We start from the raw sequence: 24,501 nt of genomic DNA, 5'->3' as shown, positions 1-24,501 counted from the left end.
CCCACTCAAGTGACGCACCCCTCCTAGGGACGGTATGGAAGAGCACCAGTAAGCCAGTTACTCAGCCCCTGTAATAGGGTTGGAGGCAGAGAATCCCAGTGGAGAGAGGAGAACCGGCCAGGCAGAGACAGCAAGGGTGGTTCGTTGCTCCAGTGCCTTTCCGTTCACCTTCACACTTCTGGGCCAGACTACACTCAATCATWGGACCTACTGAAGAGATGAGTCTTCAATAAAGACTTAAAGGTCGAGACCGAGTCTGCGTCTCTCACATGGATAGGCAGACCGTTCCATAAAAAATGGAGCTCTATAGGAGAAAGCCCTGCCTCCAGCTGTTTGCTTATAAATTCTAGGGACAATTAGGAGGCCTGCGTCTTGTGACTGTATGTAACAGTTTAACTTTAGTCCGTCCCCTCGCCCCGACCCAGGCACGAACCAGGGACCCTCTGCACACATCAACAACAGTCACCCACGAAGAATCGTTACCCATCGCTCCACAAAGGCCGCGGCCCTTGCAGAGCAAGGGGAACCACTACTTCAAGGTCTCAAAGCGAGTGACGTCACCAATTGAAACACTATTAGGGCGCACCACCACTAACTAGCTAGCCATTTCACATCGGTTACACTCACCCCCCTTTCGACCTCCTCCTTTTCCGCAGCAACCAGTGATCCGGGTCACTGCACCAATGTAACAGTTTAACTTTAGTCCGTCCCCTCGCCCCGACCCGGGCGCAAACCAGGGACCCTCTGCACACATCAACAACAGTCACCCACGAAGAATCGTTACCCATCGCTCCACAAAAGCTGCGGGGAACCACTACTTCAAGGTAGTAAGGTAGCAAGGGGAACCACTACTTCAAGGTCTCAAAGCGAGTGACGTCACCGATTGAAACGCTATTAGCGCGCACCACCGCTAACTAGCTAGCCATTTCACATCGGTTACACGTAGCATACGTGTAGGTACGTACGGCAGGACCAAATCGGAAAGATAGGTAGGAGCAAGCCCATGTAATGCTTTGTAGGTTAGCAGTAAAACCTTGAAATCAGCCCTTACCTTAACAGGAAGCCAGTGTCGGGAGGCTAGCACTGGAGTAATATGATCTAGCAGCCGTGTTTAGCACTAACTGAAGTTTATTTAGTGCCGGAAAGTAGAGCATTGCAGTAGTCTAACCTAGAAGTGACAAAAGCATGGATAAACTTTCTGCATCATTTTTGGACAGAAAGTTTAGATTTTTGCAATGTTACGTAGATGGAAAAAAGCTGTCCTTGAAACAGTCTTGATATGTACGTCAAAAGAGAGATCAGGTTCCAGAGTAACGCTGATTTCCTTCACAGTTTGATTTGAGACGATTGTACAACCATCAAGATTAATGGTCAGATTCAACAGAAGATTTCTTTGTTTCTTGGGACCTAGAACAAGCATCCCTTTTTTGTCCGAGTTTAAAAGTAGAACATTTGCCGCCATCCACTTCCTTATGTCTGAAACACAGGCTTCCAGGGAGGGCAATTTTGGGGCTTCAGCATGTTTCATTGAAATGTACAGCTGTGTGTCATCCGCATAGCAGTGAAAGTTAACATTATGTTTCCGAATGACATCACCAAGAGGTCAAATATATAGTGAAAACAATAGTGGTCCTAAAATGGACCCTTGAGGAACACCAACATTTACAGTTGATTTGTCAGAGGACAAACCATCCACAAAGACAAACTGATGTCTTTCCGACAGATAAGATCTAAACCAGGCCAGAACTTGTTCATGTAGACCAATTTGGTTTTCCAATCTCTCCAAAAGAATGTGGTGATCGATGGTATCAAAAGCAGCACTAAGGTCTAGGAGCACGGGGACAGATGCAGAGCCTCGGTCTGATGCCATTAAAAGGTAATTTACCACCTTCACAAGTGCATTCTCAGTGCTATGATGGGGTCTAAAACCAGACTGAAGCGTTTTGTATACATTGTTTGTCCTCAGGAAGGCAGTGAGTTGCTTTGCAACAGCTTTTTCAACATTTTCTGAGAGGAATGGGAGATTCGATATTGGCCGATAGTTTCTTATATTTTCTGGGTCAAGGTTTGGCTTTTTCAAGAGAGGCTTTATTACTGCCACTTTTAGTGAGTTTGGTACACATCCGGTGGATAGAGAGCTGTTTATTATGTTCAACATAGGAGGGCCAAGCACAGGAAGCAGCTCTTTCAGTAGTTTAGTTGGAATAGGGTCCAGTATGCAGCTTGAAGGTTTAGAGGCCATGATTATTTTCATCAATGTGTCAAGAGACGTAGTACTAAAAAACTTGAGTGTCTCCATTGATCCTAGGTCCTGGCAGAGTTGTGCAGACTCAGGACAACTGAGCATTGGAGGAATACGCAGATTTAAAGAGGAGTCCGTAATTTGCTTTCTAATGATCATAATCTTTTCCTCAAAGAAGTTCATGAATTTATCACTGCTGAAGTGAAAGCCATCCTCTCTTGGGGAATGCTGATTTTTTGTTAGCTTTGCGACAGTATCAAAAATACATTTTGGATTGTACTTATTTTCCTCAATTAAGTTGGAAAAYTAGGATGATCGAGCAGCAGTGAGGGCTCTTCGATACTGCACGGTACTGTCTTTACAAGCTAGTCGGAAGACTTCCAGTTTGGTGTAGCACCATTTCTGTTCCAATTTTCTGGAAGATTCTAGATGATTCTGTGCTAGTTTGGGGAAGGCCCTTTCCTGTTTCAGCATGACAATGCCCCCATGCACAAAGAGAGGTCCATACAGAAATGGTTTGTCGAGATCGGCGTGGAAGAACTTGACTGGCCTGCTCAGAGCCCTGACCTCAACCCCATCGAACACCTTTGGGATGAACTGAACACCGACTGAGAGCCAGGCCTAATCATCCAACATGAGTGCCCTACCTCACTAATGCTCTTGTGGCTGAATGGAATCAAGTCACCACAGCAATGTTCCAACATCTAGTGGGGGGGGACTTCATATTAATGCCCATGATTTTGGAATGAGATGTTTGACGAGCAGGTGTCCACATACTTTTGGTCATGTACTGTACGTCTTTAAACTGACAGCATTAACTACTTTGCAGATATGATACAAACTGACAATCATAATATCACTCAAAAATATGAATTTCCCAACTTTATAAGAGGCTTTAAAAATAGGTTATCTTTGACTCAGAATTCCATGATGTACAGTAAGGCATTGTTGGCAGAATAGATGGATGCAGTTCAATGCATTTTATATATAATTCACAAATACATTTCTTGGTAGTCCAAAAAACTATTGCTAACATGGCTAATAGGCTAGCGTACGTGTCAAACAAGGTTCTGGGGCCGATTAAGACACACAAACAAGTCAACAGTTGAGTCATATACTTTATGAAATTACAGCCTAATGCGCTCTCATCTATGAATTCAACTTCAAATGCACTCCTTTCATGTGTCCCGTTTACAGCGTGCAGCTAAGGGAAAGTGTACTAAAAATGTCGCAGTCTGGCTTCGTTTAAAAAAAAGCTTGAATAACAAAAAACACAACCTGCCAGAAAACAACATGTACAGGAGAAACATGTAGGCCTATAACAGCAACATTTGAGCAGTAGCCTAGGCTGGCTACTCAGCTATAATACATTGAGTGTACCATACAACAAGGCTGCATTCAACTGCACTGTAAATGTTACAATAAACCTATAGCTATGATTTTGTTATTTGGAGTTATTAAATACTTTTTGATTAGGTTCGCAGTGTATTATGCACATCTGCAAGCACAGCAGCAAAGAATTGACAAATACTATTTCTCTCTTTTGTTTTAATGTGTTAAAATGGTAATACAGCATTCCTATGTAAATAAGTGGACATTATAAAGGGCCATATTTTTTCACAGGTGCACATTTCTTTGTAAATACAAAAAATATGGTATGTCTAGCCCACGATTTCGTTGTGTTTTTTCAATATGTGCACTAATTGAGTTCGACACCCCTGGGCTATCGTATCTATTTATGTAACTAGCTATTTAACGTTAATTGGCATGATAAAAAAACTGAGCCTAACATTAGCTAGCTAGCTTCTGGGAGGATGTCATTGAGGGCTCCCAACCGGAGCAGGGGTCTAAGGCACTGCATCTCAGTGCAAGGGGAAATACTACAGTCCCTGGTTAAAATCCAGGCTGAATCACATCCGGCTGTGATTGGGAATCCCATTGGGTGGCGCACAATTTGCCCAGCGTCATCTGGGGTAGGCCGTCATTGTAAATAAGAATTGATTCTTAACTGACTTGCCTGGTTAAATAAAAATACAAAATTGGATGAGTGACTGACTTTTTCCCCTCATTGTTTTTCGGTGGCTACAGCTAGACTGTTATCCACAGTTAGCTTATCTCTTAGTTGTCAATGAAATGCATTTTGGCCTCGATCAAATGTGCTGGCAGGCAGGCAGGTTCTCATTCAGTTGTCAAAAGCATGCCTGCAGAAGGATGAGCAGGGTACTCCCCATGGGCAACCTCCTTGTACTTTCCTTCTGGAACGGTCCACAAATTAAAAAGCACCCCTCTCCATCATTTCAGTGCAATTTTGACGGCCAACTAACTACCTTAAGTTTGAGAGGATTAGATTTTAGCCTATCTTGCTCTGGCTTGCAGTTGTTAGTTGTTAGTTGTTGATCGAGTTGATGTGCATAGGCAACTGAGAGAGATCCTACCTTTTCATGGTTGTTTGGTCAATAGGACTGTGAAGTTCTCAAATGTAAGAGGACTCCCGTGGTATTCAGGTGTAGCTTTTGGCGAATGCGTTGTAATGATCTAAAGTTGCGATGTTGCTACTGCTCGTGAACACACAGTCCAGTTCAAATTGAACGATGGCAGGCCCATGTGGCAAGTGGTTTATTTGCATATAGTCCTACAGTAGCTCTGATTGGCTTACCAGTCTGAGTAGATTTCTTCTTCTTCTTCTTCATCTTCAATGATATTATGGCGGTCCGCAAACAAACGTTCAAGGTGCGCTAACTGTGGATAACAGTCTACTGTGCTGGAGTGTGTGATCAATCATAGTCTGCCTAATTCTGTACTACTACTACAACCCCCCCCAATCCATTAAACTTCATCTATATCAGGCTGAAACAATCCAACTTTAGGATAATTGAGCATGGCAACAACCATTTCGACAATAACATCTGTTACCCCCAATAACTATTTTGCCGTATCCACGATAACCTTTAACTTGGCATTACTGCTTTCCACAACCCGAGTCGTGTTGGTAACCTTACCAATGAAAGCTATGAAGTTAACTTTATTCACTATCAAAGTGTCTTTTGACAGAGCACAATCATGTCTGCAAGATTTCTGAACAGGTGTCGAAACCATGCCAGGACCAGCAGAATCACCAGCCCCGACAGTAGGTCCACTTAGTCCAGGAGCAGCCATAGAAGCTCCATCAGTCCACACTGTAGTTCCACCAATCTGTTTTACAGCCTCTGCATATGGTACAGTGCCTTCGGAAAATATTCAAACCCCTTTACTTCATCCACATTTTGTTACGTTACAGCCTTATTCTAAAACGTATTAAATAAAAAACATCTTCAGAAATCTACACACAATACCCCATAATGACAAAGCGAAAACAGATTTTTAGAAATGCTTGCAAATATATTAAAAATAAAAACAGAAATACCTTATTTACATGAGTATTTAAACCCTTTGCTTTGAGACTCGAAATTGAGCTCAGGTGCATCCTGTTTCCATTGATCATCCTTGAGATGTTTCTACAACTTGATTGGAGTCCACCTTTGGTAAACTCAATTGATTGGACATGATTTGGAAAGGCACACACCTGTCTATATAAGGTCCCACAGTTGACAGTGCATATCAGAGCAAAAACCAAGCCGTAGAGCTCTGAGACAGGATTGTGTAGAGGCACAGATCTGGGGAAGGGTACCAAAAAAGGTCTGCAGCATTGAAGGTCCCCAAGAACACAGTGGCTTCCATCATTCTTAAATGGAAGAAGTTTGGAACCACCAAGACTCTTCCAAGAGTTGGCCGCCTGGCCAAACTGAGCAATTGGGGGAGACGGGCATTGGTCAGAGAGGTGACCAAAGTTCCTCTGTGGAGATGGGAGAACCTTTCAGAAGGACAACCATCTCTGCAGCACTCCACCAATCAGGCTTTTTTAGAGTGGCCAGACGGAAGCAACTCCTCAGTAAAAGACACATGACAGCCCCCTTGGAGTTTGCCAAAAGGCACCTAAAGACTCTCAGACCATGAGAAACAAGACTCCCTGGTCTGATAAAACCAAGATTGAACTCTTTGGCCTGAATGCCAAGCGCCATGTCTGGAGGAAACCTGACACCATCCCTACGGTGAAGCATGGTGGTGGCAGCATCATGCTGTGGGGATGTTTTTCAGTGCAGGGACTGGGAGACGAGTCTGGATCGAGGGAAAGATGAACGGAGCAAAGTACAGAGAGGGATCCTTGATGAAAACCTGCTCCAGAGCGCTCAGGACCTCAGACTGGGGTGAAAATTCACCTTCCAACAGGACAACGACCCTAAGCACATAGCCAAGACAATGCAGGAGTGGCTTCGGGACAAGTCTCTGAATGTCCTTGAGTGGCCCAGCCAGAGCCAGGACTTCAACCCGATCGAACATCTCTGGAGAGACCTGAAAATAGCTGTGCAGCAAAGCTCCCCATCCAACCTGACAAACTTGAGAGGATCTGCAGAGAAGAATGGGAGAAACTCCCCAAATACAAGTATGCCAAGCTTGTAGCGTCATACCCAAGAAGACTTGATGCTGTAATCGCTGCTAAATGTGCTTCTCTGCCAAAGGTGCTGAAATTTTGACAGAAGAGCATTGTTTCTTATCGTTCTCTGAACTATTTGAGAACATTCCTAATGTCAAACCAGTTGGAGAACATTCCGAGAACATTACCAAAATTGAAGTTAAATGTAACTATGTTAGCACCTTTAGGAAACATTCTGTTAAAGTCATGAATTTTTTTTTTTGTCATATTCCTTAAATGTGCTGAGAATATTCCAAAGCCCAGAAAATATCCTGCACCATTCCCAGAAAGTTGTGTGAAGGTTGTATGCAAAATAATCATAGGACAGCCACCCTCTCACCAAGCTCTAAGAAACATATGGTTCTCAGAACGTTATGTGCTTGCTGAGCTACATCTAGTGTTGGTCAGTGATTATTCATAATTTGTTATTAGGCTCATACTGTATTATCATGTTAATGAATCTCTATGCATGCAAACATAGCATTTTCCTTAAATACCCTGCCAATGTGTTACAGCAGCAACATGATTTGATAACAATGAATCTCCCCCTCTTTCCTCTTACCTTCTTACCCTACCCTTTTTTAGAACAGTGCCCTGCCTTCAAAACCTTTGTAGAGAGACAGGAACTCTCCAACCTCAGTGTCCTCTGCACAGTGTGCACTGCAGACAAAGGTCAGAGGTATGAGTTCTGCTGGCAGTGTCTGAAGCAGTGGAAAGGTCCCGCGCCACGCACTGACCGCTGTGACAACGATGGCTGTATCAACCAGGACCTGGAACTGCTGAAGAACTGCGAAACCACGTCTCTCCCTCAGGTGGCAGATGTCACCGACTGCCCCTCCATTCGCGCCTGTCCCACCTGTGGCCAACGGGTGGAACACGACAAGACTGGTTGTAAGAATATTCTCTGTCCAAGGTGCAATAAAGAGTTCTGCTTTGTGTGCCTTAAGCTCACACCTGAGTGCTTGGAGACCAGCTCATATTTCACAGCCTGCACTGAGGGAGTGGCTCCTCGGCAGACCTCTATACCCACCTGGAAWAGAAACTGAAAAATAAGATACCTCTTATTCACTGCATATTGTAACCTCTGCTTACATTGTCTCCAACAGAACACGTAGGTAGAAATCTTGCTCCACATACACATTTCTTCTTCATATATTGTACAATGAGAGTTTGTGTGCAGTGCTTCATGTGAAGCATAATGTTTTCTTTTACCATCTTATATTAAAATCTTAGATATTATACAAAGCAAGTTTCATAGTGTGTAGACTCAGTGCTTTATGTTAATTATGATTTCTATATCATCTTATCATTATTATCATGTTGCTTATGTGCATCATCATGTAATCTAATAAACTACTGACAAAAGTAACAAACTTCATCTGTTTGTTATTGATGTTTTTGTACTCCATAACAACAATGGAAATCAAACTGACGTCTTCATTTCGGGACACAGATCTATGAGATCAGAATAATAAAAGAAATTGCTTATACCAGTAGCAAACATCTACCCAATAATACAGTATTTTACTGGTAAAACAAACCCTTCATCTCAAAAGTCCCTTTATACCGAGCCTGTGCAGATCTTAACTGATATCTTATCAAACATTCCATTATATGTAAAAGGACTAGGCTAACACATCATGCATGAAAGATGAGCTTTTAAGCATCAGTAACATGTAGCTTTCAATATACAGTAAATCTAAGTGGTATAGAAGTGGAGAAATGCTTTGTTTTAAAACAGTGACAGTAATAACTGTGTTCATTTTGTGCCACTAAACAATCCTTGACAATGCAACAAAAATGCAACAACATTAATAAAATATTAGAATACGAACAAATTCAAGGACATTGTAATATCAAAGGGCAAATTCATGGACATAAATGTGCATGGACGAATATTTAAAAGATGTAGACTCTTCTGAGACAAATATCAAGAACAGTCTGACAGTGAGATCTGTAGGCTATACACTGGATAGGTTATCAGACATGCAGGGACAGACAGTGTAGTGCAGGGGTACTCAACTACTAATTGAGAAGGTCCAGTGACACAAATTTCCTAGGCGGCAAAGATATCATCCTTTATCTGCGCTGTGGTACAGCYTAGTAACAAACATAGTCGTCTACGACTTAGGAAACATGTTATACTAAATTTCCGTGACGCAACATCTACCCATCTGAAGATCTGTTTTGCTTCTCCTGACAACTTTCTCACATTTGTGACCAAGAAGGGGTTCTGGATGAGCAGCAGCAGTTCTCTTCCAACAGTGAAGTCATCAAAGCGTGCCTTGAAGTTATCCACAATTGGCCCAGCGTTGTTCGGTTTAGAGGAGGGTTTGGCCTGCAGGGATGTTCTTGTCCCATCACGCTCTAGCGACTCCTGTGGCAGACCGGGCGCAATGCACGCTGACACGGTCGGCAGGTGTACGATGTTTTAAAAAGACAACTTAACGTCTATACTGATACACCATACTAGGTACGTAAATACACTTCAATCATTAGAATATTTTTGTACACTCTAGAAAACAACATATACTTAGTTTTACACATATTCAATAATAATTGAAGGTCAATACATTTTTTCTGCAAAATAATGAAAGCATACTGTTGTTCAGATAGAGCATGATCAGTGGGGCGGGCGATAGAGTCCACAACTGTATCGTCTGCATACAGGTACAGGTAAAACTTCACTATTATTATATTTATATATTTCTGACAAAACAATATTATTAATGTATACAATATAGTTGTTTATTAGACATTTTAACATATAACACAATATCTAGGTACTAAAAAAATGTATATGCAACAAATGAACAACAATTTAGACCCCCCTCGGGTTATGATGTACAGTTGAAGTCGGAAGTTTACATACACTTAGGTTGGAGTTATTAAAACTTGTTTTTCAACAACTCCACAAATTTCTTAATAACAAACTATTGTTTGGGCAAGTCGGTTAGGACATCTACTTTGTGCATGACACAAGTACATTTTTGAAATAATTGTTTACAGACAGATTATTTCACTTATAATTCATTGTAGCACAATTCCAGTGGGTCAGAAGTTTACATACACTAAGTTGACTGTGCCTTTAAACCTGCTTGTAAAACTCCAGAAAATTATGTCATGGTTTTAGAAGCTTCTGATAGGCTAATTGACATATTTGAGTCAACTGGAGGTGTACCTGTGGATGTATTTCAAGGCCTACCTTCAAACTCAGTGCCTCTTTGCTTGACATCATGGGAAAATCAAAAGAAATCAGACAAGACCTCAGAAAATTGTAGACCTCCACAAGTCTGGTTCATCCTTGAAGAATTTCCAAACACCTGAAGGTACCACGTTCTCTGTACAAACAATAGTACGCAAGTATAAACACCATGGACCACGCAGCCGTCATATCGCTCAGGAAGGAGACGCGTTCTGTCTCCTAGAGATGAACCTACTTTGGTGTGAAAAGTGCAAATCAATCCCAGAACAACAGCAAAGGACCTTGTGAAGATGCTGGAGGAAACAGGTACAAAGGTATCTATATCCACAGTAAAACAAGTCCTATATAGACATACCTGAAAGGCCGCTCAGCAAGGAAGAACCACTGCTCCAAAACCGCCATAAAAATGGCAGACTACGGTTTGCAATTGCACATGGGACAAAGATTGTACTTTTTGGAGAAATGTCCTCTGGTCTGATGAAACTAAAATAGAACTGTTTGCCATAATGACCATCGTTATGTTTGGAGGACAAAGGGGGCGCTTGCAAGCTGAAGAACACCATCCCATCCGTGAAGCACGGGGGTGCAGCATCATGTTGTAGGGGTGCTTTGCTGCAGGAGGGACTGGTGCACTTCCACAGTAGATGGCATTCACCAAATAGATGGCATAATGAAGAGGGGAAATTATGTGGATATATTGAAGCAACATCTCAAAACATAGTCAGGAAGCTAAAGCTTGGTCGCAAATGGGTCTTCCAAATGGACAATGACCCAAGCATACTTCCAAAGTTGTGGCAAAATGGCTTAAAGACAACAAAGTCAAGGTATTGGAGTGGTCATCACAAGCCCTGACCTCAATCCTATAGAACATTTTGGGCAGGTCTGAAAAAGCGTGTGCGAGCAAGGAGGCCTACAAACCTGACTCAGTTACACCAGCTCTGTCAGGAGGAATGGCCAAAATTCACCAATTTATTGTGGGAAGCTTGTGGAGGCTACCAGATACGTTTGACCCAAGTTTAACAATTTAAAGGCAATGCTACCAAATACTAATTGAGTGTATGTAAATTCTGACCCACTGGGAAAGTGATGAAAGAAATTAAATCTCAAATATTCATTCTCTCTACTATTATTCTGACATTTCACATTCTTAAAATAAAGTGATGATCTTAACTGACCTAAAACAGGGAATTTTTACTAGGATTAAATGTCAGGAATTGTGAAAAACTGAGTTTAAACGTATTTGGCTAAGGTGTATGTAAACTTCCGACTTCAACTGTATATGACACGATGATACATTGGCTATTTTAGTATTCTTTTTTATTTATTTATTTAAATGCTAATTATCCAAAAGTATATTTTGAGAGGGGAGGAAAATATTGTTTATGTTAAACTGTAGAGAACAAGAACCTTTGGTGAATCAAAGAGTCACTGATGTTTTATATAAAGTACAACAAAAAATCCGGAAGGCTTGTTCTGACAATAAACAAGAAGCTTTATAGTTTCAAACGAGGCTGTCAAGACAGGTCCGTACTGTAGTACTACACTATTACACTGTTATGTACTACTCATGTACTAGTATCTAGGATGGTGGCTTGGGGCGCTATTTTCACGTCCGGATGAAAAGTGTGCCCAAAGTAAACTGCCTGCTACTCAGGCCCAGAAGCTTGGATAGGCATATAATTCGATTTGGATAGAAAACACTCTCAAGTTTCTAAAACTGTTTMAATAAAGTCTGTGAGTATAACAGAACTGATTTGGCAGGCGAAACCCCGAGCACAATCCATCCAGGGAATTTTATTTTTGAGGTCAATCTGTTTTCCATTTGTATTCTATGGCATGGCCGTTTTAATAGAAATATCCTTGCAGTTCCTATAGCTTCCACTGGACATTTTCAACAATTACTGAACATGTATCAAATTAATTTCCAACAATAAATGTGAGAAACCCATAATGGATTCCCAGTTTCCATCAGCAGTCCTTTGAATCACATTGGGGAAAGTGCAACTGCAGGTCACTGTGGGCCTGTGTTAGATTGTGTGACTTCTTGTAAACACTAGGTAACTTGGAAACTCAGAACCTCTGAGTTCAAATTTGCCTAAGTTGTTTGCGTAGAGCTTCTAATTGGTTGATTTTGATATTTTCTAAGTGGGAAACTTGGACCTCATATTTCTACGAGTTTCCAAGTCCGAAATGTTAGAGTATTCGAGTTCCGAGTTGTCTTGAATGCGACACATCTTCCTACAACGAGTTTTCAAGACAGAAATGTTTGAGTTTCCTAATTCCGACACGTGCAGCATAAAACCAGTGCAAAGTTTTAAGGTCTTATCCTCCAGAGTAAAGACATAATAAATATCAAGAGAAGGATATTAATAAGGTTGAATATTACAAAAGGCATGTCAGATCATAATGGCAGAGAAAGTGAAATCTCATMAAAAACAAATCAAGGGAACGATCATAGAAAACCTGAGCTTTGCTAAGCTTTGCTATTTGCTCAGTTCAACTTAATGAATAGTTGATTTCCTGCTGTATTAAATCATCAAAGCCTGTGCTATTATGGTCACCTAGTTTCCATCAGTATTATTTTGAATCACATAGGGTTGAGTGCAACTGCAGAAACCCGGGGGCCTCAGGGGCAGCATGCACCCTGAGTCTGGATGAGCGGTACCTCATTGGCCCAGGTTTTTAAATCCAGATCAAAATMACCCTGTGTTGTGTTAAATGAGTCCCTCATTTTTGGATMTAGTTTTYAGACAAAATGGAAACAAATCTCTCAAATTCTATTTTAGTGGTCAACAATGTAGTTTTTAAAATCTGTATTTTGTATAGTCAATTATTGTATCATTGCAGAGTGACACTTAAATATTTTATAACTTTCTAACGCTATGCTACAAAGTTCATGTTATACAGTATGATCCCATGACATTTGGTCYGAATATTTTCTGTCTTAGATTGAGGAACAAATTTGAATGGAGAAACAGGATTGAGACAACACAGGATKATTTTGATCTGMATAAAAATGTCACCCTGTAGGTGACCATCAGGGCAGCCAGGAGACACACATCAGCAGAGACCSCCAGGACAGCAGCCACAGTCGGTCTGTACTGAGGAGAGAAAGTGGCTCTGAAGGTGAARGTCCCCCTCTGTWTAATCATGGGACTTCTTTGAAACAGTAGGTACCTGAATCACAAGCATTTACATCAGTATAAAGYTTTGACACACTCCACAGGGATAAACATGAAGAGCAGACCATAGTAAAGACCAAGTGAAGGATATATAAAATATTACTAAAGACGAGGGAAGGCAGGTGTGCGTAAATGATGGCTCGAGAGGTTTGAGTGAGTGCTTAATGTAGGGCATTAATGCAGGGGGGAAGAGCCGGAGCAGGCATGAAATGAGACATGGGCACTGGGCAAGCCGGCTGAGGTAAACTCCCCACGAACCAGCAGGGACGTGGGAGCCTGACAATCCGGCTGAGGCATGAACGCCTGTCGTTCCCGCTGCGGCGTGGAAGCCCGAAGATCCGGCTGAGCATGACGTGGGATGGGAACCTGCCAAGCCAACCGAGGCAAGGAAACTTCTCGAGCCAGCTAGGACGTGGAACAGGACGAGCTGGCTTAGGCACCCCCGGTTCCATCGGTGGCGGAATCCAAGCCCGACGTCACCAACAAAACAAGAAAACTCCTGGGCCGGCTGGGCGAACAAGACCTGGCGATCAAGCTGAGGCCCGACGTGGGATGGGCACCTTCCGAGCCAACCGGGGCAAGGAAACCTCTCGAGCCAGCTAGGGCGTGGAAGCCTGACGAGCTGGCTAAGCACCCCCGGTTCCATCGGCGGCGACCCAGGACCGACGTCACCACCAACCGGAACGCCAGTACTCCCCGATGCTTTGTGTGTTGGCTGCTGCATTCTGTAAGGAATGACGCTGGAGAATAGAAGCAGGTACGGGGAGTTGACATTTAATTAGGAACGGACATGCAACAGGACAGGAACAGCGTCAGAACTGGGAAACACAAAGACAGACGACAAACAATGCAGCAGCGGGGAACAGAGCTGGGGAACTGACAAAAATAGGCTAGGTAATAAACAGGAGATTGAGTGAGTCCAATATCGCTGATGCGCGTGACGAGGGAAGGCAGGTGTGCGTAAATGGTGGCAGGAGTGCGTAAAGCAGGGCAGCCTGGCACCCTCGAGCGCCAGGGGGGAAGAGCCGGCGCAGGCGTGACATATGTATTGATTTGAATATCTGTTTGACTCATGGAATTACAGGCAGTAATTGAGATATTTCTGTTTTCCATTCTAAATAAATGTGCAAACATTTCTAAAAACATGTTTTCACTTTGTCATTATGGGTTATTGTGTGTAGTTGGGTGAGAGATTATATTATACATTTTGAATTTAGGCTGTAACACAACAAACTWTGGAGTAAGTCAAGCCACTGTAAATATAAAGCAGACCTTTCTTAACAACAGGGCCTATTTTGTTAAGAACCTGTCTCTTTGACGGGTGACCTAAATCAAATACATTCTTACCCTGACCATATACACCAGAGTGAGGCAAGGTTGTGCAGTGTTTCTCAACGTGATTTTTCTTCCTTGTGTGACGGCCTACATTAAACTAGCACTGTAAAACTGACTAAATGATTGTCCATTAACCATCTCAGGGACCAGCTAGCAACATCCTATGGACCAGAGTTTGAGAACCACTCAACCAAAGAATTGGTGTTAAAAACAACACAATTTGGGTTATTTGGTAACCCAGAGCTGGGTAAAAATTAGAGCTGGGACAAATCACACCCATTTGAGTTGTGTGGCTAATCCAACAAATTGGGTATCTCGGATTACCCAAACAAGGGTTAATTTAACCATCAGATGGGTATTTTTAACTCTCATGCTGAGTTGACAAAGCAGCTGGGTCATTTTGAATGTAAGGTTATTTTCAAAAGGTGTCGCTTTTTAGCGGTGTGGCATTCAGCTAGATCGTATTGGCCACACTGTGAGAGTAAATGTCATCCCATTTGATCATGTTAAGCTTACATACCACAAATTCAAATTGTCCTTTATTTTATTTGCATTTTATACATTGAATTATTTATTACATATTATAATAAGGTATACCACCTTATTGTATCCCAACAATGGGACTTACATATGCTTTAAGGGAACTCATACACCAATAACGCAGCATCAATAACCCAGCAGTTTTTAAAGAAAACAACCCATCTAAGTGACCCAACGCCTGCAACCCAGGGTCAACCAAACAACCCAGCATTCTTTTGAGTGTAGTGTAGTGGGATGATGTGACTGGTGAAGATGCTCTATTCTCTATATTTATCAAGCACTAGATTAATGAGAGACTTGTCCTGGATTCCGTAACAGGAGAGCAGGCGTGAGTCTTCCAGAGTCTTGCATGTGTATCTCATCGTCAGGGTTTCTGCGTAAAGAGGTGAGAGTTCAGCGTATGGTTGTCATTAATAAGGTGGTACACACATTACTGTAAATGTTATTATGAACTGTTTATCACAATGTTAGTCAATATGTTGGGAGTTCCCTTGTTCCCCTAGTGATAAACCATCAAATTCCATAAATATCATTACGTACATTGTCCAGTATGTTTGTTCTAAATTTGTATTGTAGAGTTCAACCTGCCTACCTATGTCCCAGCCTGGTAGTCTCTGGGCAATTTTCTGTTTCAGCTGCAGCACTGTGGTATTGTTCATCTCCTCCTCTGTATGGCCCACGTCGATTTCCATTATCTCCCCTCTCAGTCCGTTCACTCTAACGTGGAATGTTTCTGAACGGGATCAAAACAAACTTTATTAATTCACGAATCAAGGTTTAGACTAAATTACATTCAAGGGCATTTATGTATAATTTGCAAGTCGTGGTCATAAACATATTGAATTCGTGTAGATTTTTTTTCTTTGAGACTTATCATCAGCGGTCTCTGAGGCCCTGCCTGACTACATTAGTGAAGCATTCCAGATTTTACAACGCCTGGATAGGTTTTTAACATATCAGCTAACCACATCATATGATATATCCATCTGATGCCCGACTAAACAGTCGATGACGTGGTATGCAACCATTAGTTGATGCAATACAACGTCTGCAATGTAGTCGGACAGGAACTCTGTGTTTGCTTTCACAGAGACTCATTACTTGAAAGGGCAATCTTGTTAGACACAGAGTATCAATGACAAAAGACAGAAATAGTGCTGAGATGTTTTTATGAACATAACATTAGGTCAGGATCGAAATATTTTCTGTTGTTCCACAATGCTAAGTAGCTAACCCACCAATGTTAAGTCTATGGGAATGCTAACAGGCTTATGTTGACTTTGTACTGTTTATACTACTTGAAAATGCACGTTATTTGTCACCTTTCATTTTTTCATACATTGATATCTTGATATTGCCCAGTGTATTGTACTCTGCATTCTACAGTTCCACCTGCCTACCTGAACTCCTCAGGTATTTCGCTGTTGTTTTTATATTCCTACGCAATTTTATGTTTCATTTCTAATTGTAGTTTTAATATAGTCTATCATCATTGATTTCTTGACATTGCCTAGTAAGTATGTGTGTTCAATTCTGCATATAGTTCTACCTGCTTACCTGACTTCCTTGATAGTTTCTCTGGTTCTCGCTCGACAACATTCTGTTTCAGCTGCAGCACTCTGGTAATGTTCATCTCCTCCTCTGTATGGCCCATGCTGGTTGCCATTCTCTCCTGTCTCAGTCCTTCCACTATAAAAATATACAAATATAAATGCAGGAGCAGACTTAGCAACTTGGGTGGTCGTTTTAAAATGCTGTTTACGTGCCCCCCCTGGCCGCTACCCCCCAAAATAAACATTTTCTTACAGACATTATTATTATTATCCCACAATTTAAATGTCTTTCATAAAAATATATATATTTCAGGAAATAATTATATATATACACTGCTCAAATAAAGGGAACACTTAAACAACACAATGTAACTCCAAGTTAATCACACTTCTGTGAAATCAAACTGTCCACTTAGGAAGCAACACTGATTGACAATAAATTTCACATGCTGTTGTGCAAATGGAATAGACAAAAGGTGGAAATTATAGGCAATTAGCAAGACACCCCCAATAAAGGAGTGATTCTGCAGGTGGTGACCACAGACCACTTCTCAGTTCCTATGCTTCCTGGCTGTTTTGGTCACTTTTGAATGCTGGCGGTGCTCTCACTCTAGTGGTAGCATGAGACGGAGTCTACAACCCACACAAGTGGCTCAGGTAGTGCAGCTCATCCAGGATGGCACATCAATGCGAGCTGTGGCAAGAAGGTTTGCTGTGTCTGTCAGTGTAGTGTCCAGAGCATGGTTCTCTGGCAAATGCCAAACGTCCTGCACGGTGTTGGGCTGTAAGCACAACCCCCACCTGTGGACGTCGGCCTCATACCACCCTCATGGAGTCTGTTTCTGACCGTTTGAGCAGACACATGCACATTTGTGGCCTGCTGGAGGTCATTTTGCAGGGCTCTGGCAGTGCTCCTCCTGCTCAAAGGCGGAGGTAGCGGTCCTGCTGGGGTTGTTGCCCTCCTACGGCTCCTCCACGTCTCCTGATGTACTGGGCCTGTTCCTGGTAGCGCCTCCATGCTCTGGACACTACACTGACAGACACAGCAAACCTTCTTGCCACAGCTCGCATTGATGTGCCATCCTGGATGAGCTGCACTACCTGAGCCACTTGTGTGGGTTGTAGACTCCGTCTCATGCTACCACTAGAGTGAGAGCACCGCCAGCATTCAAAAGTGACCAAAACAGCCAGGAAGCATAGGAACTGAGAAGTGGTCTGTGGTCACCACCTGCAGAATCACTCCTTTATTGGGGGTGTCTTGCTAATTGCCTATAATTTCCACCTTTTGTCTATTCCATTTGCACAACAGCATGTGAAATTTATTGTCAATCAGTGTTGCTTCCTAAGTGGACAGTTTGATTTCACAGAAGTGTGATTGACTTGGAGTTACATTGTGTTGTTTAAGTGTTCCCTTTATTTTTTTGAGCAGTGTATATTGATCATCATTATATATATATATTGATCATATATATATGCATATAGGCAGGCCATACAAAGCTGTTTCTACACACTTACAATTATACTGACAATTATAATTTGACACTTCACCTACTTCTCATTTATTCATTTTACATTTTTGTAATGAACTCTGACTCTAACTTAGCCCTGGATGCATCTTCTGGCTGCACTTTGCCATTTTAATTTCTGTTTTACGTGTGTAACAGAGAAGTTAGACTCAGAAGGAATATCTCTCACCAAGGATTGTGTTTCCTGATGCACTTTTTCCCAGCGGCAATATCCTCATTCTATCTGTTTTAATAGAAGAAACACACCATATTTGAGAAACTAATGCACTTGAAATGACTGCCTTACTCATACAGTAGACTACTCCATGTTATCTGAGACCAAACAGTTTAATACATTGTAATAGTGATGTTTTTCCCGGTGGTTCAATGTTTACAGTATATGTGCAGTTCTATTTTATAGATCTTGATACAGTACATTAGGTTCTGTTCCCTCTATCCAGGGCCGAGCCTTTTGGGGGGCCCTAAGCGAGATTTTTGGTAAAACATTTTAAAGGCCCTCTCTTTGGCAGGGGAGATAAATGTGCAGTAAAAAAAAAAAAGTCCTGCAATTCTACACATTTTGCCATGGGGTGGGGAGAAAAATGTGCAGTTTTAAAGCTAATTTCGTGCAATTCCACATGACTTGCGCTGTGGTCATATGAAATCATCTGACTGTGAGTGACTAACAATATCATTGGGGGCCCCGGAAATCAGGGCCCCTAGGTGCATGCCCTGTGTGCCCAGTCGGTATTTCAGCCATGATTACTACAAAGTTTAGACTACCTGAACACTAAATGATTTTACAWTTTTAACATCAGAGTACCTGTCACATTTGACGAGTCAGTCAAGCCATATTGTATTGACCTGGTTATCAATATGAGTCGTAGGCTACACCTAGCGACACATACCTCGTTAGAGTGATTCAATCATCGGGCTGAATTGTCAGGTTTGCACATGTTGTGTTAAGTGAAATGCATCAATACTAAATAGGAATACGAAAAGTATAAATATATCTATATTTTCATATCAGTGCGCATGATTCATGCCAATTCATTTCCRGCAATTCTACACATTTTGCGATAGGGTGGAGGCAAATGTTTGCAGTTTTTAATATGATAACTGATGATCAATGGGCTCCACCTCAGTCAGTAATTCAACCATGCTTATACAAGTTTAGATAGTCTAGCGGCCAGCTAACTTACCAATCTAAAAACAATGTTGCTTAAATGGGCACCTTGTGTATTCTATTATTCTAACGCTCAACAATCAGTTGACTGAGTTCCAAAAATAAAAATGATATACAGTATATATATATATATATATATATATATATATAGTACCAGTCAAAAGTTTGGACATTCAAGTGTTTTTCTTTATTTTTAATAGTGAAGATATCAAAACTATGAAATGACACATATGGAATCATGTAGTAACCAAAAAAGTGTTCAACAATCAAAATATATTTTATGTTTGAGATTCTTCAAAGTCACCACCCTTACCCTTGATGACAGCTTTGAACACTCTTGGCATTCTCTCAGTCAGCTTCATGAGGTAGTCACCTGGAATGCATTTCAATTAATAGGTGTGCCTTGGTAAAAGTTAATTTGTGGAATTTCTTTCCTTCATAATGCGTTTGAGCCAATCAGTTGTGTTCTGACAAGGTAGGGGTGGTATACAGAAGATAGCCCTATTTGGTTAACGATCAAGTCCATATTATGGCAAGAACAGCTCAAATAAGCAAAGAGAAATGACAGTCCATCATTACTTTAAGACATGAAGGTCAGTCAATCCGAGAAAATGTCAATAACTTTGAATGTTTCGTCAAGTGCAGTCGCAAAAACCCTCAAGCGCTATGATGAAACTGGCTCTCCCACCACAGGAATGGCAAGAGTGTGCAAAGCTGTCATCAAGGCAAAGGGTGGCTACTTTGAAGAATCTCAAAAATAAAATATATTTTGATTTGTTGAACACATTTTTTGGTAACTACATGATTCCATATGTGTTATTTCATAGTTTTGATGTCTTCACTTTTATTCTACAATGTAAAAAAATTGTAAAATAAAGAAAAACCCTGGAATGAGTAGGTGTGTCCAAACTTTTGACTGGTCCAGTATATATATATATATATATTTGTCAAATTGGTCCACGGTCCCACGGGCCGCCAGTTGCCCATCCCTGATCTACATGGATCATAAAGGAGCTATTGTGTAACGGAGACATAGACGGAAGAGGAAGCGAGACATCCCACTCGCTATTTTTTAAGCAGACCAGACCCAGCTGCTAATGCATTGGTGACAATGGGAGAGCCACCGCCTTTCTTCAATGGTAAACGGTCTGAGTGGGACATCTTCATTTATCCACCATCTTTGACAGATATAAGAATGTGCAGTAAACTCACTCCACAGCTAACTTAAAATGTCACCAATGGTGCTATCGAATTGGCTCCTTTTGTATAGCTCAACTGATTCATTCGTACATTGTCAAGCAGACCTGAGATAACTATAGTTGTAAATATGCTTTGTGGAAAGTAACTATTTTGGGAAAGTAACAAATAGTTACTTTGGAGGTGACAACTATTTGAATGCAGATCCCAAAAATTACAATTTTAAAACTATTTAAATACAGATCTTAGAAAGTGACTACATTTTTAAGTATTTTAATTCCAATCCATCTGGCAGTGGATCATATTAGATCTACACAATACATGTAGGTTTGAACATTCTGTAAATTTCCATTCTCCTAAACAGGACCCAGGTTCCTAAAGTCCTATGTAACAACAACGTTGCTATAGTAATCACAAAGTAATGTGCTAATGATCATATATTTAGACTAATTCAACTAATTGTTGTAGTTTTTCGTTCTTCATCAAATACAGCATTTGGCAGCCACCAAGTAAATATTATTTTTGTTTTCAAATCACTTAAATACCTTAAAATATTATTTGTTTTTTCTGAGAGGTATTCAATATACTTTCAAATATTATTAGATTTTCTGAGACCTGTATTTGATTATCAAAGGAAATAATTGCCTTTTAGTTGATTCTCTATATTCGACAACTTTGACTATTTGAAAGGTTGGTATTTTCAAATAAACGACAAAATGCAACTGTTTTCTAACCAGGTCTGGTGTGCATACTGTATGCAGAGAGATAACGGTACCTTATGGCTTAGTGGTAGCTGGCAGAGCCGATAGAGCTTGTGATACTTACGGATGTCCTGAGTGACCCAAGAATAGTCCTTCACCAGGATGCTGTAGAGTGCCTCCTTCTGGGGTTGAGTGGACATGGCTTCGTATAGCGCCCTCATTTTGTCCTGGCTGGTTCTGGCAGCCAGGATGTTAGAATAAACCTCTGAATGGATCAGTCTCTGTGAGAGCATGACATCTGCAATGGGCTCTACCGGACTGACCCTCTGAATAAGCTCTGCCCTATGATCATCTATAAACTGGGCTCCTGGTAAAATCATAGAGGTTGTGTCAATATGGAAGAATACTAATAAAACAACGTAATAAATACTTATGTGTGTATATATATATATATATATATAAGCTATATCACAAGCTATATATATATATACACAGAAGTGGTTCAAATTGGCATTTGGAATAAAATTCTAATTTGTATCTTATTTTTCCCAAAACTTTTAGCACATCTTACAACATACAGGTAGGTAACTGCCAAAATAAACCAAGCACTTGAGTAAATGAGAAATACAATGTATATTGAAAGCAGGTGCTTCCACAAAGGTGTAGTTCCTGAGTTTTAAGCAATTAACATCCAATCATGTTTAGGGTCATGTATAAAAAAGAGAGGTCTCAAAGGAGCATACAATAGGTGGTTTAAATTGTGTGTGTGTGTGTGTGTGTGTGTGTGTGTGTGTGTGGTAGTGTGGTGTGTGTGTGTGTTGTGTGTGTTGTGTGTGTTGTTGTGGTGTGTGTGTGTGTGTGTGTGTGTGTGTGTGTGTGTGTGTGTGTGTGTGTGTGTGTGTGTGTGTGTGTGTGTTGTGTGTGGTGTGTGTGTGCTTGTGTACGTGTGTGCGTGTGTATGTGTGTATGTGTGTGCATGTGTGTGTTCAGTCACCAGATAATTGAACACTTATGGGAGATTTGAGAGTGTTTTCCACCACCATCAACAAAACACCAAATTATGGAATTTCTCGTGGAAACATGGTGTTGCATCCAATTCTACTTTTGTTTAGGGCACGGAGCAAATTTTAGTTCTTGTGAGCGGAAATGTCAAAGGGTCGGGACTTTGTACCCTTAATGTTTTAGCCAATAAGCTATTGTGGCTATTTGAACATAATGTAGGCCTACCAACAATACCAATGTGGCAAATCCCAAAACATTGGAAATAGCTTTGAATTACTTTGATATAGCCTACAGTAGCCTATATGGGGTGTTCAATGTAGGCCTACATTGCATGAGACTTAAAAAAAAGAGTTTGACATTAACTAATGATATTTTACTTGGTCTAACACCATCGGTCAAATAGGCAGTGGCGACCAGTCATTCAGGGCAGGTGGGCCAGAACCCAACCTGTTTTGAGCCCCACATTTTTTGCAAAAACAAACATGTTATTTTGGCATTAATATGTGTTCACATATCAGTTTGCAAACAATATTAAAAAATATATATCATTGAGTTAATAAAGATGCATACAAACAAGGCAGAGTTTCTCTGTCCAGTGTCTGTGTTCTTTTTCCCATCTTAATKTTTTATTTTTATTGGCCAGTCTGAGATATGGCTTTTTCTTTGCAACTCTGCCTAGAAGGCCCGCATCCCYGAGTCGCCTCTTCACTGTTYACGTTGAGACTGGTGTTTTGAGGGTACCATTTAATGAAGCTGCCAGTTGAGGACTTGTGAGGCGTCTGTTTCTCAAACTAGACACTCCAATGTACTTGTCCTCTTGCTCAGTTGTGCACCGGGGCCTCCCAGTCCTCTTTCTATTCTGGTTAGAGCCAGTTTGTGCTGTTCTGTGAAGGGAGTAGTACACAGAGTTGTACGAGATCTTCAGTTTCTTGGCAATGGCCTTCATTTCTCAGAACAAGAATAGATTGACGAGTTTCAGAAGAAAGGTCTTTGTTTCTGGCCATTTTGAGCCTGTAATCGAACCTATAAATGCTGATGCTCCGGATACTCAACTCGCCGAAAGAAGGCCATTTTAATTGCATCTTTAATAAGAACAGCAGTTAACAGCTGTGCTAACATAATTGCAAAAGGGTTTTATAATGATCAATTAGCCTTTTAAAATGATAAACTTGGATTAGCTAACACAACATGCTATTGGAACACTGGAGTGGTAGTTGCTGATAATGGGCCTCTGTACGCCTATGTAGATATTCCATTAAAAAACAGCCGTTTCCATCAACAATAGTCATTTACAACATTAACAATGTCTACACTGTATTTCTGATCAATTTTATGTTTATGCCTTAGACCACTGCGCCACTCGGGAGGCCTCAATTAATGTATTGTTTAGTGTTGTGTAGTGACTTTGCTGACATGTGTCCCACTTTTGATTTTTTTTGCCCCACCAAGATTTACATGCTAAAATCACCACTCCAAATATTTGACTATAAATTGCATTGTATTGTGTTTTATGATGAAGAAACCACTTTTCAAACTACAATTCATTATTATTACCATACAGAGAATTGACAATGTAGGCTACCCCTCTGCCTATTGGCTTATTTGTATATTCAAGCCTCTCTCAAAATACAACACTACCCCTTTAATTAAGACATATGCTTTTGACCTGCCTGGCTTTTCAAAAACACCTTGAAATGTAGCCTACGTGTTTTGTGTTCTTGTAGGAAGCAATAACTCCTCCTTGCTGACCTATATTTATCTACACTTGGGCTAATAACTTGCTTACTAGAAAAGAATATCAACAATTGGGTACACCCACGGCACTGCGCTCTGATCTGAAAAGTGCATTCATTCGCGGGTGATTGAACGATCGCTCGTGTACTACCCCCGCCAATAGAATTCTACTCCGTTGCGCTCTGGCTTTGCCCACAACAAAATCAAAGACTCAATCTTGCAAAGTTAGATTTCTTTTGGTTTGTTGCAATGAAAAGGGGCTGATATAATGTTGATTCGATCACAGGGGGGAAAAAATGATCTAAATAGAGCAAACTAATGGGGCGAACTCAGTGAAGTTCAATCTCTTACGTCTCCACGCGGCATGACATTTCTTCTGCGCCGGCAGCCCTGGCAGGAGCTGCACGGCCGCGCACGCGCGCAGTTTATAGGAGACATAGGTCGCAACCCTCCAATAGAGTTCGACACTTGCATAATCTATGCCAAAGCGTATTAAAGCTGTTCTTGTGGCTCCTGGTGGCCCAACGCCCTATTAAGACACTTTGTTGGTGTTTCCATTATTTTGGCAGTTACCTGTATATTTCATTTACTGTATATTCAAGCTACAAT

At 41.1% G+C, this 24,501-nt stretch overlaps 1 protein-coding gene across 2 annotated transcripts; it reads right to left on the bottom strand.

The window, feature by feature from the left end:
• Positions 1–13,431: 13,431 nt before the first annotated feature.
• On the bottom strand, positions 13,432–21,518 carry zgc:194655 (Ubl_ubiquitin_like domain-containing protein). Of its 2 annotated transcripts, XM_024012542.2 has the most exons (5): positions 21,281–21,518; positions 18,263–18,316; positions 16,572–16,703; positions 15,607–15,747; positions 13,432–15,387 (listed from the first exon to the last, which is right to left on the bottom strand). In XM_024012542.2, exons 1-5 carry the CDS (start codon positions 21,447–21,449, stop codon positions 15,272–15,274), a joined length of 612 nt encoding a protein of 203 aa, XP_023868310.1. In that variant the 5' UTR covers positions 21,450–21,518; the 3' UTR covers positions 13,432–15,271. The 2 variants fall into 2 exon arrangements, with proteins under 2 accessions (XP_023868310.1, XP_023868318.1); XM_024012550.2 differs by lacking the exon at positions 18,263–18,316.
• Between the last annotated feature and the right edge of the window lie 2,983 nt (positions 21,519–24,501).

The sequence above is a fragment of the Salvelinus sp. IW2-2015 genome, linkage group LG3, assembly GCF_002910315.2.
Source record: "Salvelinus sp. IW2-2015 linkage group LG3, ASM291031v2, whole genome shotgun sequence".
Classification (NCBI taxonomy): domain Eukaryota; kingdom Metazoa; phylum Chordata; class Actinopteri; order Salmoniformes; family Salmonidae; genus Salvelinus; species Salvelinus sp. IW2-2015.
This window is presented reverse-complemented; position numbering and strand designations above follow the sequence as displayed.